General features: G+C 44.5%; 1 protein-coding gene across 1 annotated transcript in view; it reads left to right on the top strand.

The window, feature by feature from the left end:
* Positions 1-1,874: 1,874 nt before the first annotated feature.
* Positions 1,875-16,243, top strand: part of LOC311241280 (uncharacterized protein) — a gene marked incomplete at its 5' end in the record, with an annotated part of 29,714 nt that continues 15,345 nt past the window's right edge. The window contains 2 exons of the mRNA XM_084330053.1: positions 1,875-1,983; positions 6,558-6,842. Of these exons, the coding sequence (XP_084186179.1) occupies positions 1,875-1,983; positions 6,558-6,842 (394 nt within the window). The remainder of the gene's footprint in view (positions 1,984-6,557; positions 6,843-16,243) is intronic.

Below are 16,243 nucleotides of genomic sequence, written 5' to 3'. Positions count from 1 at the left end.
CAGACAGCTCGAACTCTCAGTGGCGAGGAGTAACGCGTGGGAGGCTCACGCTGCCCCCAATACTTCCTGTTTCTGCTGTACAGGCGTCACCCAACCGACCTGTAGGAGTCGCTGTCCACAACGTCCGATCCCCACCCACCGGCTTTCCCACCCTCTAACACTGCCAATTGTGTTAGTATGACGGCCGGCCAAGCCGGAAGCAACACCGAGAGCTGGGCTTGATACCAGCATCTCCTGCGTTAGTGGCGAGCGCCTTGCCCACTGCGCCACCCAGCCGCCCTTCATTCCAAATATTGATCGCATTTATTGATCCAACGTTATAGTCCAAAACACATAATCCAAGCTGCTCCCAGCCTCCCCAGTCAATGTGGTAACACGATACTGCATGCCCAAGAAGGGAAACCCGGACCGGAGTTTTTTTTCTGATGAACATCCCCAGCCAATCCAATCCAATGATGTGCAATACCGTGACAATTATTAGTATTATCTTATTTGCATATTGTCTCATTATTAGATAGATAGATAGGTTGATACTTTATTGATACCCGGAGGAAAATTTAAGTAGACAGTATTTAATGAAAAACGTCCTAATAGTGGGCTACTCACCTAATGCATGGCTGAACTGAACGTTAGAAGTGTGTCCCCGTCAATCATCACTGCCAGATCCGACTTAATTTAATTGGCTATGGTCTCTTATCATCTCTCCACATCGGACGTGGTTGTCATACGATGGACTGATATCCGCTCCGTTCTTCTTGCAAAGCAAAATTAGCGGCTTAAACTTATTGAAAGGAAGTTCTTCTTTGGCGATGCAATAGCCCATATTATTATTGAAAGGAAGATGCCACATTCAGTTTCGTTTAGATTGTTCGCTAGGAATTATGGGATTTGGTGTTGGATGTATGGACTCTACGCAGACAGGGACATGGTATTTAATCGCACGATAGACTACAACTACCAAGTTGCGTGGCCCAGATTCACTTCACACGCAAATATTTTTTTCACTCAGGCTATCGCAGTAAATTCATTCATTGCCGACAGATTCTTTCATAGCACCACAACATTATGTTGCACTGTACAGCCCTGGTTGTAGGCTAATGTTTTACAATTTTCTTATCCAATTTGTATGGAATAATTTAGGAGTGAAATGCGAATGAAGGGTTGAAATCACTACTCGCAAGGTTGCCCCCAAATATTATTTTCCACTCGCACGGGCCAAATTAAGGGGCAATTCACGATAATCTCGTCGCAGTGTACAGCCCTGCTTATGCCGCTTTTCCACTGCATCGACTCTACTCGCTTTTGGTACCTGGTACTTTGTTCGTTTTCCACTGCAGGTAGAACCCCCCCCCCCCCCCCCCGTCAGTGTAGCTGGTCGTCATAGCGAAGGCGCCGTGACATCATCTTCAACGCGACACACACAGACGATAGACCACTGCACCTCCGTGTTACATTGAGCTCATGGGAGAGAGAGCGGGGGGAGAAAGTGAATGAATGTGGATGAGAGCCTTGCCATTAAGTGGTTGTAGCTACGGCTGTGTGGGGGTGCTGGAGACATGATCCGATAAATCAAATCCTATATTTATGGCTTAAAACCAATTTCCCACAATTAGTTGCACTTTAAATAAAAAAATATCTATTTCTTGATTCCGAAATTCTTTATAATGGATGAACAAAATGTTCAATGCAAATGGTTGATTTGAATTTCAAGGACTTTTTAAGCACCTTTTTAAAATTAGCTTTATAAATGTATTCCATCTGAAGGTCTGTGTTGTTGTGAACTTCTGTGTTGTTCTCAGGCGGCAGCCTGGGGTACATTCGGCGTGTTGCCGGATTACTACAGCCAATTCAAAGGCCATGCAGAATTGAACGAGATGACTGGTGTACTGCGCGTCAAGGATTTGACCACAAAGCACATTGGAGTGTATTGTGTGTGGTTAAACCGCTTCCTGCAGCCTAAGACCTACAGCGTCACATCAATCGGTAAGTAGACATATGATGCTGTCTTGTGCGTGTGTGTGTGGAGTCAGTAATATATCGGTATATCAATATATAATTTGTTTTATTGTACTAGCCGGCGTGGCCGTTCATTGTTTGGTTCCCGGTATGGCTGCTTACAGGGTTGTGGAGACCTGTGGGATGGCTGCTTACAGGGTTGTGGAGACCTGTGGGATGGCTGCTTCTAGTGTTGTGGAGACCTGTGGGATGGCTGCTTCTAGTGTTGTGGAGACCTGTGGGATGGCTGCTTACAGCGTTGTGGAGACCTGTGGGATGGCTGCTTACAGGGTTGTGGAGACCTGTGGGATGGCTGCTTACAGGGTTGTGGAGACCTGTGGGATGGCTGCTTACAGCGTAGTGGAGACCTGTGGGATGGCTGCTTACAGCGTTGTGGAGACCTGTGGGATGGCTGCTTACAGCGTTGTGGACACCTGTGGGATGGCTGCTTACAGCGTTGTGGACACCTGTGGGATGGCTGCTTCTAGTGTTGTGGAGACCTGTGGGATGGCTGCTTCTAGTGTTGTGGAGACCTGTGGGATGGCTGCTTACAGTGTTGTGGAGACCTGTGGGACGGCTGCTTACAGGGTTGTGGAGACCTGTGGCATGGCTGCTTACAGTGTAGTGGAGACCTGTGGGATGGCTGCTTACAGCGTAGTGGAGACCTGTGGGATGGCTGCTTACAGCGTAGTGGAGACCTGTGGGATGGCTGCTTACAGCGTAGTGGAGACCTGTGGGATGGCTGCTTACAGCGTAGTGGAGACCTGTGGGATGGCTGCTTACAGCGTAGTGGAGACCTGTGGGATGGCTGCTTCTAGTGTTGTGGAGACCTGTGGGATGGCTGCTTCTAGTGTTGTGGAGACCTGTGGGATGGCTGCTTACAGTGTTGTGGAGACCTGTGGGATGGCTGCTTACAGTGTTGTGGAGACCTGTGGGATGGCTGCTTACAGCGTTGTGGAGACCTGTGGGACGGCTGCTTACAGGGTTGTGGAGACCTGTGGGATGGCTGCCTCTAGTGTTGTGGAGACCTGTGGGACAGCTGCTTACAGGGTTGTGGAGACCTGTGGGATGGCTGCTTACAGCGTTGTGGAGACCTGTGGGATGGCTGCTTACAGGGTTGTGGAGACCTGTGGGATGGCTGCTTCTAGTGTTGTGGAGACCTGTGGAACGGCTGCTTCTAGTGTTGTGGAGACCTGTGGAACGGCTGCTTCTAGTGTTGTGGAGACCTGTGGAACGGCTGCTTCTAGTGTTGTGGAGACCTGTGGGATGGCTGCTTCTAGTGTTGTGGAGACCTGTGGAACGGCTGCTTCTAGTGTTGTGGAGACCTGTGGGATGGCTGCTTCTAGTGTTGTGGAGACCTGTGGAACGGCTGCTTCTAGTGTTGTGGAGACCTGTGGGATGGCTGCTTCTAGTGTTGTGGAGACCTGTGGGATGGCTGCTTCTAGTGTTGTGGAGACCTGTGGAACGGCTGCTTCTAGTGTTGTGGAGACCTGTGGGATGGCTGCTTCTAGTGTTGTGGAGACCTGTGGGATGGCTGCTTCTAGTGTTGTGGAGACCTGTGGGATGGCTGCTTCTAGTGTTGTGGAGACCTGTGGGATGGCTGCTTACAGCGTAGTGGAGACCTGTGGGATGGCTGCTTACAGCGTAGTGGAGACCTGTGGGATGGCTGCTTACAGCGTTGTGGAGACCTGTGGGATGGCTGCTTCTAGTGTTGTGGAGACCTGTGGGATGGCTGCTTCTAGTGTTGTGGAGACCTGTGGGATGGCTGCTTACAGCGTTGTGGAGACCTGTGGGATGGCTGCTTCTAGTGTTGTGGAGACCTGTGGGATGGCTGCTTCTAGTGTTGTGGAGACCTGTGGGATGGCTGCTTACAGCGTAGTGGAGACCTGTGGGATGGCTGCTTACAGCGTTGTGGAGACCTGTGGGATGGCTGCTTCTAGTGTTGTGGAGACCTGTGGGATGGCTGCTTACAGCGTTGTGGAGACCTGTGGGATGGCTGCTTCTAGTGTTGTGGAGACCTGTGGGATGGCTGCTTACAGCGTTGTGGAGACCTGTGGGATGGCTGCTTCTAGTGTTGTGGAGACCTGTGGGATGGCTGCTTCTAGTGTTGTGGAGACCTGTGGGATGGCTGCTTCTAGTGTTGTGGAGACCTGTGGGATGGCTGCTTCTAGTGTTGTGGAGACCTGTGGGATGGCTGCTTACAGCGTTGTGGAGACCTGTGGGATGGCTGCTTCTAGTGTTGTGGACACCTGTGGGATGGCTGCTTACAGGGTTGTGGAGACCTGTGGGATGGCTGCTTACAGCGTAGTGGAGACCTGTGGGATGGCTGCTTACAGGGTTGTGGAGACCTGTGGGATGGCTGCTTACAGTGTTGTGGACACCTGTGGGATGGCTGCTTGCAGCGTAGTGGAGACCTGTGGGATGGCTGCTTGCAGCGTTCTCAGTAGGGATGCACCGATCCAACTCTTTCAGTCCCGATACCGATACCTGGGCTTTGGGTATCGGCCGATACCGAGCAGGGTTCGAAATTAACGGGGGCTTGGGGCAAAATGCACTTGAAAATGCACCAAATGCCCTCGAAAACCAGTTAAGGGGGGCAAAAAAATCCCCAGACAGTTTACTAATTATATATATAATATATGCTCTACACAGTGCGAGCATTTCACTCGCATTTTCCCATAAACATAATGTGTGTGCGAACCTGAAAAATCATTTACTCGCAGTGTGCGAGTGAAGATTACAAACTCAGTCATGCTTTTTTCCCTCCGCTGCAAATCGTTCAGAAAGTCCCACATTCCACAAGCCGCATAAACGTTCCAATCACAGTAGAGTTTCCTGTGGTGACGCGACTGGTTTCATGCGAGAGAAATGAAACGATAACACAGTACGCGCTGGAAAAGAAAGTCACGGTACCGGCATAGGCAAGTTATACATTCAGAATCAGACAACACTAAAAATTCAGCCAGCCATGAAGTCCATTAATTTTTATTTTGAGCGAAAGAGGAATCCGGCGAGGCAGCTAATGTTACTGAGGCGGATAACGCTAGCAAAGTTAGCACACGCACACTGTGGGCCAGCCAGTGACTTTGGTGGTGTGTGCTATTGCACAGACGTGTGTCCCGTTCCCGTTTGCACATGCACGCACATACACACACACGCACACGCACACAGTAAGCCATCACTGGGAACGGAGGCATAGTGAGGGAAGGGGGGGCTAAGAATATCTGTCTATCTGTGTGTCTCTCTACATCTCTCTCTCCTGAACCTATTTCATTCAAAAGGAAGCTATTGATGCACAGTAGCTATAGTATAAATTATAGCTCAGTAGCCGTAACAGAATAATTGCATTAGCTATTCATTAATTAACTATTATTCAATAGCATTTCAATTATAATTAATTAAATAATTGTATAAATAATTTTCCATGTTCTGTCATCTAATAATATATTTGGTATCGTGACAACACTACAACATACAAAAGGAGCTTGACAACCGATATCCTTTGCGTCTAGTAGGCATGGGCCAATGTGTGATTTTGGTGTTATGTGCTATTTGCACAGATGTTTGGCCCTTACTATACACACGCACAGTATAATATGCATGTAAATGTAATACATAGTTTGTTAATAAACTTACTTGAACAATTTTCACTGTGCTCATACATTTCTTTGTGTGCTCCTAAATTTTGATTGATTTAAATTATATTTAGGAGCACATGTGCTCCTGGGGAAAAAGGTTAGCGTAGAGCAGCGGTTCCCAAACTTTTTTGGCTGTGCACCCCCTGTCACCTCCCGACCTAGCTGACGCACCCCCCAATGGGTTTCCGTTAGAAAAAAATTGTTGCTGGTCTCCGTGCACAGATGAAGCACACCTGTGTCAGACACGCCCGAGACATTATTGTTTATTATTATTATTAAAACCTTTCTTGAATTTCATGATTTACACAGTGAAAATCCCCATTTGAAATAATGTATATTAGTTATATTTATTAGTAAAATAACACCATAGCACCGCCATTAGCCTTTTCATGTCACGCACCACCTAGAGGCCGAGGGCGCTCGCGCACCACAAGGGGTGCGCGCACCACAGTTTGGGAACCACTGGCGTAGAGCCCTATATATGGAGATATTAACGTTACGTTATCAAACATAGGGACGAAGACTGTAAACAAAAATACAGCGCTTTGCTCTCTACAGTAAGTTCTCTCTCTCCTCTCTCTACAGTAAGTTCTCTCTCTCCTCTCTACAGTAAGTTCTCTCTCTCCTCTCTCTACAGTAAGTTATCTCTCTCCTCTCTACAGTAAGTTCTCTCTCTCCTCTCTACAGTAAGTTCTCTCTCTCCTCTACAGTAAGTTATCTCTCTCCTCTCTACAGTAAGTTCTCTCTCTCCTCTCTACAGTAAGTTCTCTCTCTCCTCTACAGTAAGTTCTCTCTCTCCTCTCTACAGTAAGTTCTCTCTCTCCTCTCTCTACAGTAAGTCCTCTCTCTCTCTCTCCTCTCTACAGTAAGTTCTCTCTCTCCTCTCTCTACAGTAAGTTCTCTCTCTCTCTCTCCTCTCTACAGACCCCGTCCCGAAGCCCACGGTGTCCATGAGCCCGCTGGCCTGTGGTCCCGACACGCCCTCCTGTCTCCTGAGCTGCGCCGGAGGCGTCGGCAACGCCGGACCGGTCAAGTCTTTCTGGAGGACGGACGAGGGACAATGGGAGGAGTTTGGGAAGGACAGTCCTCCCAACATCACCAACTCTGGGGCGATGTGGGCCGTGAAGACCGTCTCCTGTAGGCTGACCAACCCGGTGAGCGAGGAGCAGAGCGACCCCATCAGGAACCCCTTCCACCGTTCTGCTGAAGGTTAGTGATGACTTGAGACAGCTCTTCTACTCCACTGCGGATGCCAGTTAGTGATGAGAGAGCTACATACTAGGGATGCACCGATCCGACTTTTTCAGTCCCGATACCGATACCTGGGCTTTGGGTATCGGCCGATACAGAGTACCGATCCGATACCCATTGTTTTTTTTTCATCCACTTTTTCTCCTCATTTTAAATTTTTTTCTCCCATCCCAATTTCGCCTCGCCAATTCTCCCCTCAATTCTCCCCTCCCCTGTCTCGAACGCTGCTAGACTATGCCTCCCACTGGTCGGCTGTAGTGAGGATAGAAGCCTTGCATCACGTGTCCCCTCTGGTACACGAGGAGGCAGCCTGTCGCATCTTTTCACCTGTACAGCGCGATCTCTCAGTGGCGAGGAGTAACGCGTGGGAGGCTCACGCTGCCCCCGATGCTTCCTGATTCTGCTGTACAGGCGTCACCCAACCGACCTGTAGGAGTCGCTGTCCACAACGTCCAATCCCCACCCACCAGCTTTCCCACCCTAACACTGCCAATTGTGTTAGTATGAACGACCAGCCAAGCTGGTAGCAACGCAGAGAGCTGGGCTTGAACCCAGCATATCCTGCGTTAGTGGTGAGAGCCTTGCCCACTGCGCCACTTAGCCACCCGCCCGATACCCATTGTTCAATTAATAAACTGTATGCCTCACTGTGTGGAAGAGACTGGGATCATTCTTTTGTGCAAGGCAACATCAGGCTTGACTTAAAACATTACTTTCCTAACTTAGTGAAACAAAATGTAACAAATTAACACATAGATATAAATGTACTGAATTGTTATTTATTATTTAATAAATTATTATATAATATTATTATATGTCTTTTATGTATTATTGTGTTGTGAGTTGTATGGTTTCATGTTTGAAAAATGAAAAATAAAAAAAGATTTGATCACAAAAAATATATATAATATTATTATAAAAAAAAATGTTATCCGATATTATTATAATTCTTTTACCGATACCCGATCCAGCTATTTTAGTCATATCAGGGCCGTTATCCGATATCAATATCGGATCGGTGCATCCCTACTACATACTCTACCATAATATTATTGCTGGTGATGGTTAGTACAGGGTACAGTACAGGGCAAAAATGGGGCTAGTTTTGCAGAACACGCCTGACGATTGAATACCCAAAGTAAATGTTTCTTTTTTTTTTGCGATTTATTATACTTTATACGTATAGCACATGCATAGAGTCTGGTCTCTTTTGAAAGGAAACATTCTGATCTTTCTTCCACAAAGAAGAATCACCCTGAGTGCTAATGAAATAGAAGAGGTTTGAACACACTGAAGTAAACGTTTTGTGTGTACTCTCATTTCTGTTTACTTGTTGCCAGATGCCTGTTTTTAAGTTCCAGCTGAGAGGTAGGAGCTGGAAAACATAACGGTTCCATAGCCTGAAGTCCTATATAGTACATGTCCAAAGTTTATAACAATCCCACGGGAGATGTTTTACAAAGGTTTTTGTAACGTGTGTACCGGCCTTAATTCGGCGTGGTTATCCAAAATGGCCGTCCGCTTCCATTCGTTCCGAGGCTCTAGTCAAAACAAAGGACTTCCCTGGCTTCTTCTAGCCCTTTCTCGTTGCCATCAGCCCCCGCATGGGATGGCGTTGGCTCCGGAATTTCATTGGCTACAAAGGTGTGGTCAATCATTGTCGCCATCAGCAGTGACTGGGTCCGTTCAGGACCCGACCAAAGCGGACGTGGTCACTTGTCCGAAATGGCTTGTCAAATGACGTCTTGTAACTCGAGACTGGAAGCACGCAATGGGTTGAGTGGGGTGACGATCGAAAGGCGGCAAATACAACTTTCCAACAATGTATTGGTTGATCGGAGAAAACGCAGACCGGCGTCGGCACACGAGGGCAAAGTCGGGGCCGTCCGATGCTTAAGTGGTTAATGAATCTTTAAAACAAATATGTAAATTGTACACCTTTTTAAAAATCTTAAATATGATTTTGATAGGTCTTAGACATGTATTGGATTAGCCAGTAATAAAACAGTAATTTCCTCCCCAACAATTCATATGGAATTCTTTCATAGTCATTTTCCTTTTGTTGACAGTACGGTCGTTAGGGATGGGTACCGAATTAGGCACTTTTAAAGGTACCTGCCGAATCACGTCGGTACTACCGAGTACCGATGCACGTGAGATCCGTCTGTGCCACATTTCGGTACTGCAAAAAATAAAGTGAAAGTGTGGTTATTTGAAGTTTGGATTTATTTTTTCACAACTGAGGTAGGTAGATTCTATTTTTAGAGACTAAAGTACCTAAAAAGAGGTACCGTTGGGTACCGGTATCGAATCAAATGTGAACGGTACCCAACCCTAGCGGTCGTGAAATAGGTATTCAATTCTATTCAAAGTGGTCTTAAAAAGGTCTTAAAAAGTCTTGCATTTAAACCAGCAGAAACCTGTTGTTTATTCTTGAAAAGCGCATGTGAACGCATAAAAAATTGCTACATTTATGCCTTGATCGTTTTATAAATGTGTTATACAGAAACAATTCCGTTTGATAATATTCATTAATTTCATTAATAACATTCTTGTCATTCTTGTAATTCCTACACTACACCGTTAATGATATATAAAATATCATATTATATTATATACCCATTCAATATGCACATGACAGAAAATATTATATGCAATATAATATCTTCTGTCATGTGCATATTGAATGGGTATTATTAATCTACTATTACTACTAATACTAGCCCGAGAGAGTAGGTCAAATTTGGGCTGGTAGCTCTCGTCTAGGTGGCAAATTAAAAAGTAGATCTTGGTTCAAAAAAGGTTGGTCACCCCTGCTGTAGACGGTTCTGGTTTTAAGTAAACAGTCAGAGCCTCTGTATTTGGTTGAGGAGAATTAATGTAGCTTTTCTTCTCTATTGTTGCTGTTTCATGTGTGATATATTGGTATCGGGAATTGTTCTATTTTTTCGAAGATAGGATAACACAAGGAAGTCTGGCGTGTCAATATCATGGACAATGAGAGCTAGTAGCATGGAGGGGGGGGGTTGTTCTGGGCCGCTGGAACTAACTCGAGGTGTCGTGGGTCTAACTTGGTGAAACACCAGTGAAGGGAGGTGCCCACTTGATAACCCTGGTGATATTTAGATTTGATTACGGATCCCCATTAGCTGGTGCCATAGCAACCAGCTGGTCTTCCTGAGGTCCACACAAAAAAAACATACAATTATTATTGCAAAACCAAATTATTAAAAGTCAGTACTCAACACACAATGCATAATGAAACTAACAATTAAGATGGCTAAAATTACATGCAAGCACAGAAAACAAAAACAAAACAAAATACTTTACAGTGTTAACCCATTAATTGCCAATAACGTCGTACGACGGGTTTCAAGTTCATGCGAATTCTGCCAATAACGGCGTGTTTCAAGTTCATATTTCATATTTTCGCCATGGTATTCATATTTCACTCACGGAGGCTGGTCTGATGCTGTTTGAGCCGGCACAACTCTGCAACGCTTCAATACTGCCACCTGGTGGCTGATCGGCGAGTTGCAACCGGAAGTGGATCTCTTGTGACCCCGGTGCGTCTCCCTATTCCGTCCGGCCACTCGTTTATCGTTGCAGGACTCTAGGCATACACCGTGGATATGAATCGTTGCCATAACTCAATAATCTACATAATTTGGGCGTGTATTAGTAATATACAAACCGGAAATGGATCGCCTCGATCCCCACCACATAACTGGGATCTGTTTTTGCTCCACTCTCATCGCCCAACGGTAAGAGGAGACTGACGTGAGTTTCAGCGTTTTTGATTATTATTATCCATACAAACTGCTCTGATATATATATATCACCCATACTACATGAAGCATTTAACGACGATCACGGAATTATAAACGACCCCCCCCCCCCCCCCATTCACCCGCGCATGATCAGTCATAATGTTTAGGACCATGTACAGATGACATTTTTTATATAGCGTCGATCGGTATCAAACGACATTTGATAATCTAATATATGCATTTATGCCTATATCTCACGTTCTAGTAATTACTGCAGAAAACGATAAAAACATCTTTTTTAGATGGTATTTTCGTATGAATGTGTGAATGAAAAAGTAAAACGTTCCTACATCCTGAACGATAGATAATCGATGTTGAATGGGCCATAGTAATGTCAATTTAGCAATACAATTTAAAAAGTTATAGCCCTGCAAAGAAGGTGAACATCTCCATAGACTTACAGCGCTGGCCGAGAGGGGCATTAGATGGTACTTTAAGACTAAAATGTTGAACCATATCATTTACTGAGGAAGATTCAGGTAGGGCGGGCGCACCTACCAGATGACTAGGGAACTCACTGGCTGCTGACGGGCTAAAGAAACGTTTTTTAATAGTATAGTCTGTACTGTTTTTCTCAAGATCAGGGACAGTCATACTAAAACATAGCAGATGGTGGTCAGATAGCTCCGGCCTTTCAATAATTTTGTCGACAGTGATTCTCATACCTCTAGAGATCACCAAGTCCAGGGTGTGGCCGTGTTTATGTGTTGGGCCGACAACATGCTGAATAAAATCAAAAGAGTACAACAACTGTAGGAAGCCCACAGCTTCAGTATCTGATACATTCTCCACATGAAGGTTTCCGTCGCCTGTTATCAGGGTTCTGTCGTAGTTCTGTGGAACAGATAGATAGAAGTTCAGCTATTTCTGTTAAAAATAAGGTTTTACTGAGCTTTGGAGGACGATAAATAGTAATTATTAGCACAGGGGATTTACTCTCAAGTATGGTGGCCTGGTATTCAAATGATGAATATTTGCCAAGAATCAGAAGTTTACATTTTAAAGTGTCTGAGAAAATATTTGCCAGTCCACCTCCTTTCTTGCCCTCACGTATTGAGTGCACAAAACTATAGCCCGCGGGGCAGGCAGCGGCCAAAGTTACCGCTCCATCAGAGCCAAGCCATGTCTCCGTTAGAAAGATAATATCTAATTTCTCATCGCAAATGATGTCACTAACCGATGAGGACTTGTAGAGAAGTGACCTAATGTAATTTGCATATATAAACATAAAACTCAGAAAACTTGTAATATATTTTTTCTTAGTTTATATGTACATAACAAACTGGGAAGTTTCATAGTGATATCTATTCAAGTATTTTTTTTCCCTATTAGGGGGTGCTGTCTCACCTTAACACTTTGGCTGCCTAAGGTTAAATTCATGATATACCATAGATTGCCAGCGCTATTTGTCTATGGAGAAAGTCCCCTTCTTTGCAGGGCTATAACTTTTTAAATTCTATTGCTACATTGCCATTATTAGGGCCCATTCAAAGTCCTATATGTATTGTTCATTGTGTAGCAACGTTAAACTTTTTCATTCACATATTCATAGTAAAGTATGGTCTAATGTATAAGTATGTTTTCATCTCTTTCTGCAGCTTTCTCCAGAACGTGATATATAGCCCCAAATGCATTATATTGATGATGAAATACAGTTTGATGGCAATCAGCGCGATATAAAAAATTCCAACTAGACGTACTTCTAGAAGTTACTACACGTCATCTGATGTTGACCGGATGGGCGAGGGGGCGTTTATAATTCCGTGGGCAGCGTTATACCAATCATCTAATGTGGGTCAAATGTTGATAATAGAAGTTAGTATCGAAGACGGTAACGTTACACACTGAAACTCACCCCAGTCTCCGCGCGCCGTTGGGCGATCATCGTAGAGTAGAAATCTTATCATTATGGGATATATTTTTACCCGGTCCATCTCCAGCTTGTATAATGGTATATACGTCCAAATCATGTTGTTTATCGAGTTATTGCCAATCGATCACCGTGTAGCGTGACGAGCCAGAGTCCCATGACCTATAGCGAGCGCCCGGAAGTACTATGGACGTCTAGGACAACCTCTATGCCACATCCTGTTTGGCGATTGCGCCGATCGGCCACCAGATGGCGCTCCTGAACCGCCAGAGAGCTCAGTGGGTCCTGCTGGTGGATCTCAGGCCAGCGGAGGGGACATATGAATCCGATCGCAGATTTTTGAAATATTGATATAAGGACGACGTAACGCGTCCTCTGGCAACTTTAGCATGGCCAGCAAAGACGTCTAAAGACGGTTCCCGGCAGTCAAAGTGTTAAATACAATTTAAGTTTTTTTTTTTAAAGTGAATCTACTGTAAATGTAGCAGAGGTTTTGAGGCAGGTTATTCCAAAGAGTTAATGCTCTAAAAATAAAAGATCTCCTTAAAGCAGGGGTCTCAAACTCAATTTACCTGGGGGCCGCTAGAGGTAGAGTCTGGGTGAGGCTGGGCTGCATCAAATATTATATACCGGTATGTATATAATTAATATTTTTATTTCTTTTTTTACTTTGATGTCAAGTAGGGGGCCACAAAATATCATCCAGCGGGCCACAATTCTCGAGTTTGAGACCCCTGCCTTAAAGTGTTCCTTTTTGGACCTGGCAATTCAAGCTGCCCACTACTGGTGCTGCTCTCACTGTCTATCTGTCTACACTTTATAACCCTGGTGATATGCTGCTCTCACTGTCTATCTACACTTTATAACCCTGGTGCTATGCTGCTCTCATTGTCTATCTATCTGCACTTGTTAACCCTGGTGATGTGCTGCTCTCATTGTCTATCTATCTACACTTTATAACCCTGGTGATATGCTGCTCTCACTGTCTATCTATCTACACTTGATAACCCTGGTGATATGCTGCTCTCACTGTCTATCTATCTACACGTTATAACCCTGGTGATATGCTGCTCTCACTGTCTATCTATCTACACTTTATAACCCTGGTGATGTGCTGCTCTCACTGTCTATCTATCTACACTTTATAACCCTGGTGATATGCTGCTCTCACTGTCTATCTATCTACACTTGATAACCCTGGTGATATGCTGCTCTCACTGCCTATCTATCTACACTTTATAACCCTGGTGATGTGCTGCTCTCACTGTCTATCTATCTACACTTTATAACCCTGGTGATGTGCTGCTCTCACTGTCTATCTATCTATACTTTATAACCCTGGTGATATGCTGCTCTCACTGCCTATCTATCTACACTTTATAACCCAGTGGTGATATGCTGCTCTCACTGCCTATCTATCTACACTTTATAACCCTGGTGATATGCTGCTCTCACCGTCTATCTATCTACACTTTATAACCCTGGTGATGTGCTGCTCTCACTGTCTATCTATCTACACTTTATAACCCAGTGGTGATATGCTGCTCTCACTGCCTATCTATCTACACTTTATAACCCTGGTGATATGCTGCTCTCACTGTCTATCTATCTACACTTTATAACCCAGTGGTGATATGCTGCTCTCACTGTCTATCTATCTATACTTTATAACCCTGGTGATATGCTGCTCTCACTGTCTATCTATCTACACTTTATAACCCTGGTGCTATGCTGCTCTCACTGTCTATTCAATTCAATTAAATTCAAATAGGCTTTATTGGCATGAAATATTAACATACTTATTGCCAAAGCAAGTTCAACATACAAACAATAACATATATATTAAGCAATAAAATATCATAATATTAGTAATAACAGTAAGGACAATCAACAAGAAACATATTAATTTACAAAATAGTCACTCGATCGGGTAGTCATTTTTCAAGTGTGGCCACTCAGATACATTTACAAAGCTTGTTCTCTTATTTTGTGACAACCGTCTACATATTTTGCAGCTAATGCTGTACACTGACTTTTCTCCCCACACATGTATAGTAGCTTTTGGTGATCAGGGAGATGGATAAACTTTGCATCAATTTTGTTTATTTTATCAAAGAAGACTTCTCTTAGGTCCTTGTATTTCTCACAGTATAGCAGGAAGTGAGGTTCTGTCTCAATGTCCCCCTGATGGCAAAGTGAACACAGCCTGGCCTCTCTGGGCAGCCAGTTCTGCCTGTGACGGCCTGTTTCTATGGCTAGACTGTGTCCACTCAGTCTGTACCGTGTCAATGTTTTTCTTAATTTTATCTCATTCACAGTAGTCAGGTATTCTGCCACCATGTACTCTCTGTTTAGGGTCAAATAGAATTCTAATTTACTTTGAGATTTGGTTGATTTGTTCCAATATTCTATATCATTTTCTTTTTGTTTTGAGATTATTTGGTTGGGCCAGATTTCTTGGTATCTGTCCTGAAGCGTTTGTGGGCAGATATTTCTGACTATCTACACTTGCTAACCCTGGTGATATGCTGCTCTCACTGTCTATCTATCCACACATTGGGTTGTGGTGTCATTGGGGGTCATGTGGTAGGGTATGTATGTAGCATCTATCTATCTACACGTTGGGTTGTGGTGTCATTGGGGGTCATGTGGTAGGGTATGTAGCATCTATCTATCTACACGTTGGGTTGTGGTGTCATTGGGGGTCATGTGGTAGGGTATGTATGTAGCATCTATCTATCTACACGTTGGGTTGTGGTGTCATTGGGGGTCATGTGGTAGGGTATGTATGTAGCATCTATCTATCTACACGTTGGGTTGTGGTGTCATTGGGGGTCATGTGGTAGGGTATGTATGTAGCATCTATCTATCTACACGTTGGGTTGTGGTGTCATTGGGGGTCATGTGGTAGGGTATGTATGTAGCATCTATCTATCTACACGTTGGGTTGTGGTGTCATTGGGGGTCATGTGGTAGGGTATGTAGCATCTATCTATCTACACGTTGGGTTGTGGTGTCATTGGGGGTCATGTGGTAGGGTATGTATGTAGCATCTATCTATCTACACGTTGGGTTGTGGTGGCCAGTCATGTGGTAGGGTATGTATGTAGCATCTATCTATCTACACGTTGGGTTGTGGTGGCCAGTCATGTGGTAGGGTATGTATGTAGCATCTATCTATCTACACGTTGGGTTGTGGTGGCCAGTCATGTGGTAGGGTATGTAGCATCTATCTATCTACACGTTGGGTTGTGGTGGCCAGTCATGTGGTAGGGTATGTATGTAGCACAGGGTTCGAAATTAACAGGAGCTTGGGGCAAAATGCACTCGAAAATGGACCAAATGCCGTTGTTTACGTTTTTTAGGTGATTTGACAAAGTTGTTGTAGAGTTGTGATATGCCATTTTCTTCTGGCATATCTGGCACTCGGCTTTTTGGGCATTGTCTTTGCATATTTTAAAGTGTAACCACACGTCTGATGACTTCTTCATCGACATGTCTGCTGCACATGTCCTTGTTGTTTTCAACACAGATAATCTCCACGTGCTTGTTGTAGAGAGGTGGAGTCGAGGCGCCACTTACTTTCGTTTCATTGGAATGGAGGCACAAGATTTTGGAGAAAAAAAACGTTTACATTTTTTTTTTTTACTTCGAAGCTT

Source organism: Notolepis coatsorum (genome assembly GCF_963971535.1).
Source record: "Notolepis coatsorum genome assembly, chromosome: 1".
Lineage (NCBI taxonomy): Eukaryota > Metazoa > Chordata > Actinopteri > Aulopiformes > Paralepididae > Notolepis > Notolepis coatsorum.
The sequence above is the reverse complement of the archived record's forward strand: the minus strand, read 5'-3'. Positions and strand labels throughout refer to the sequence as shown.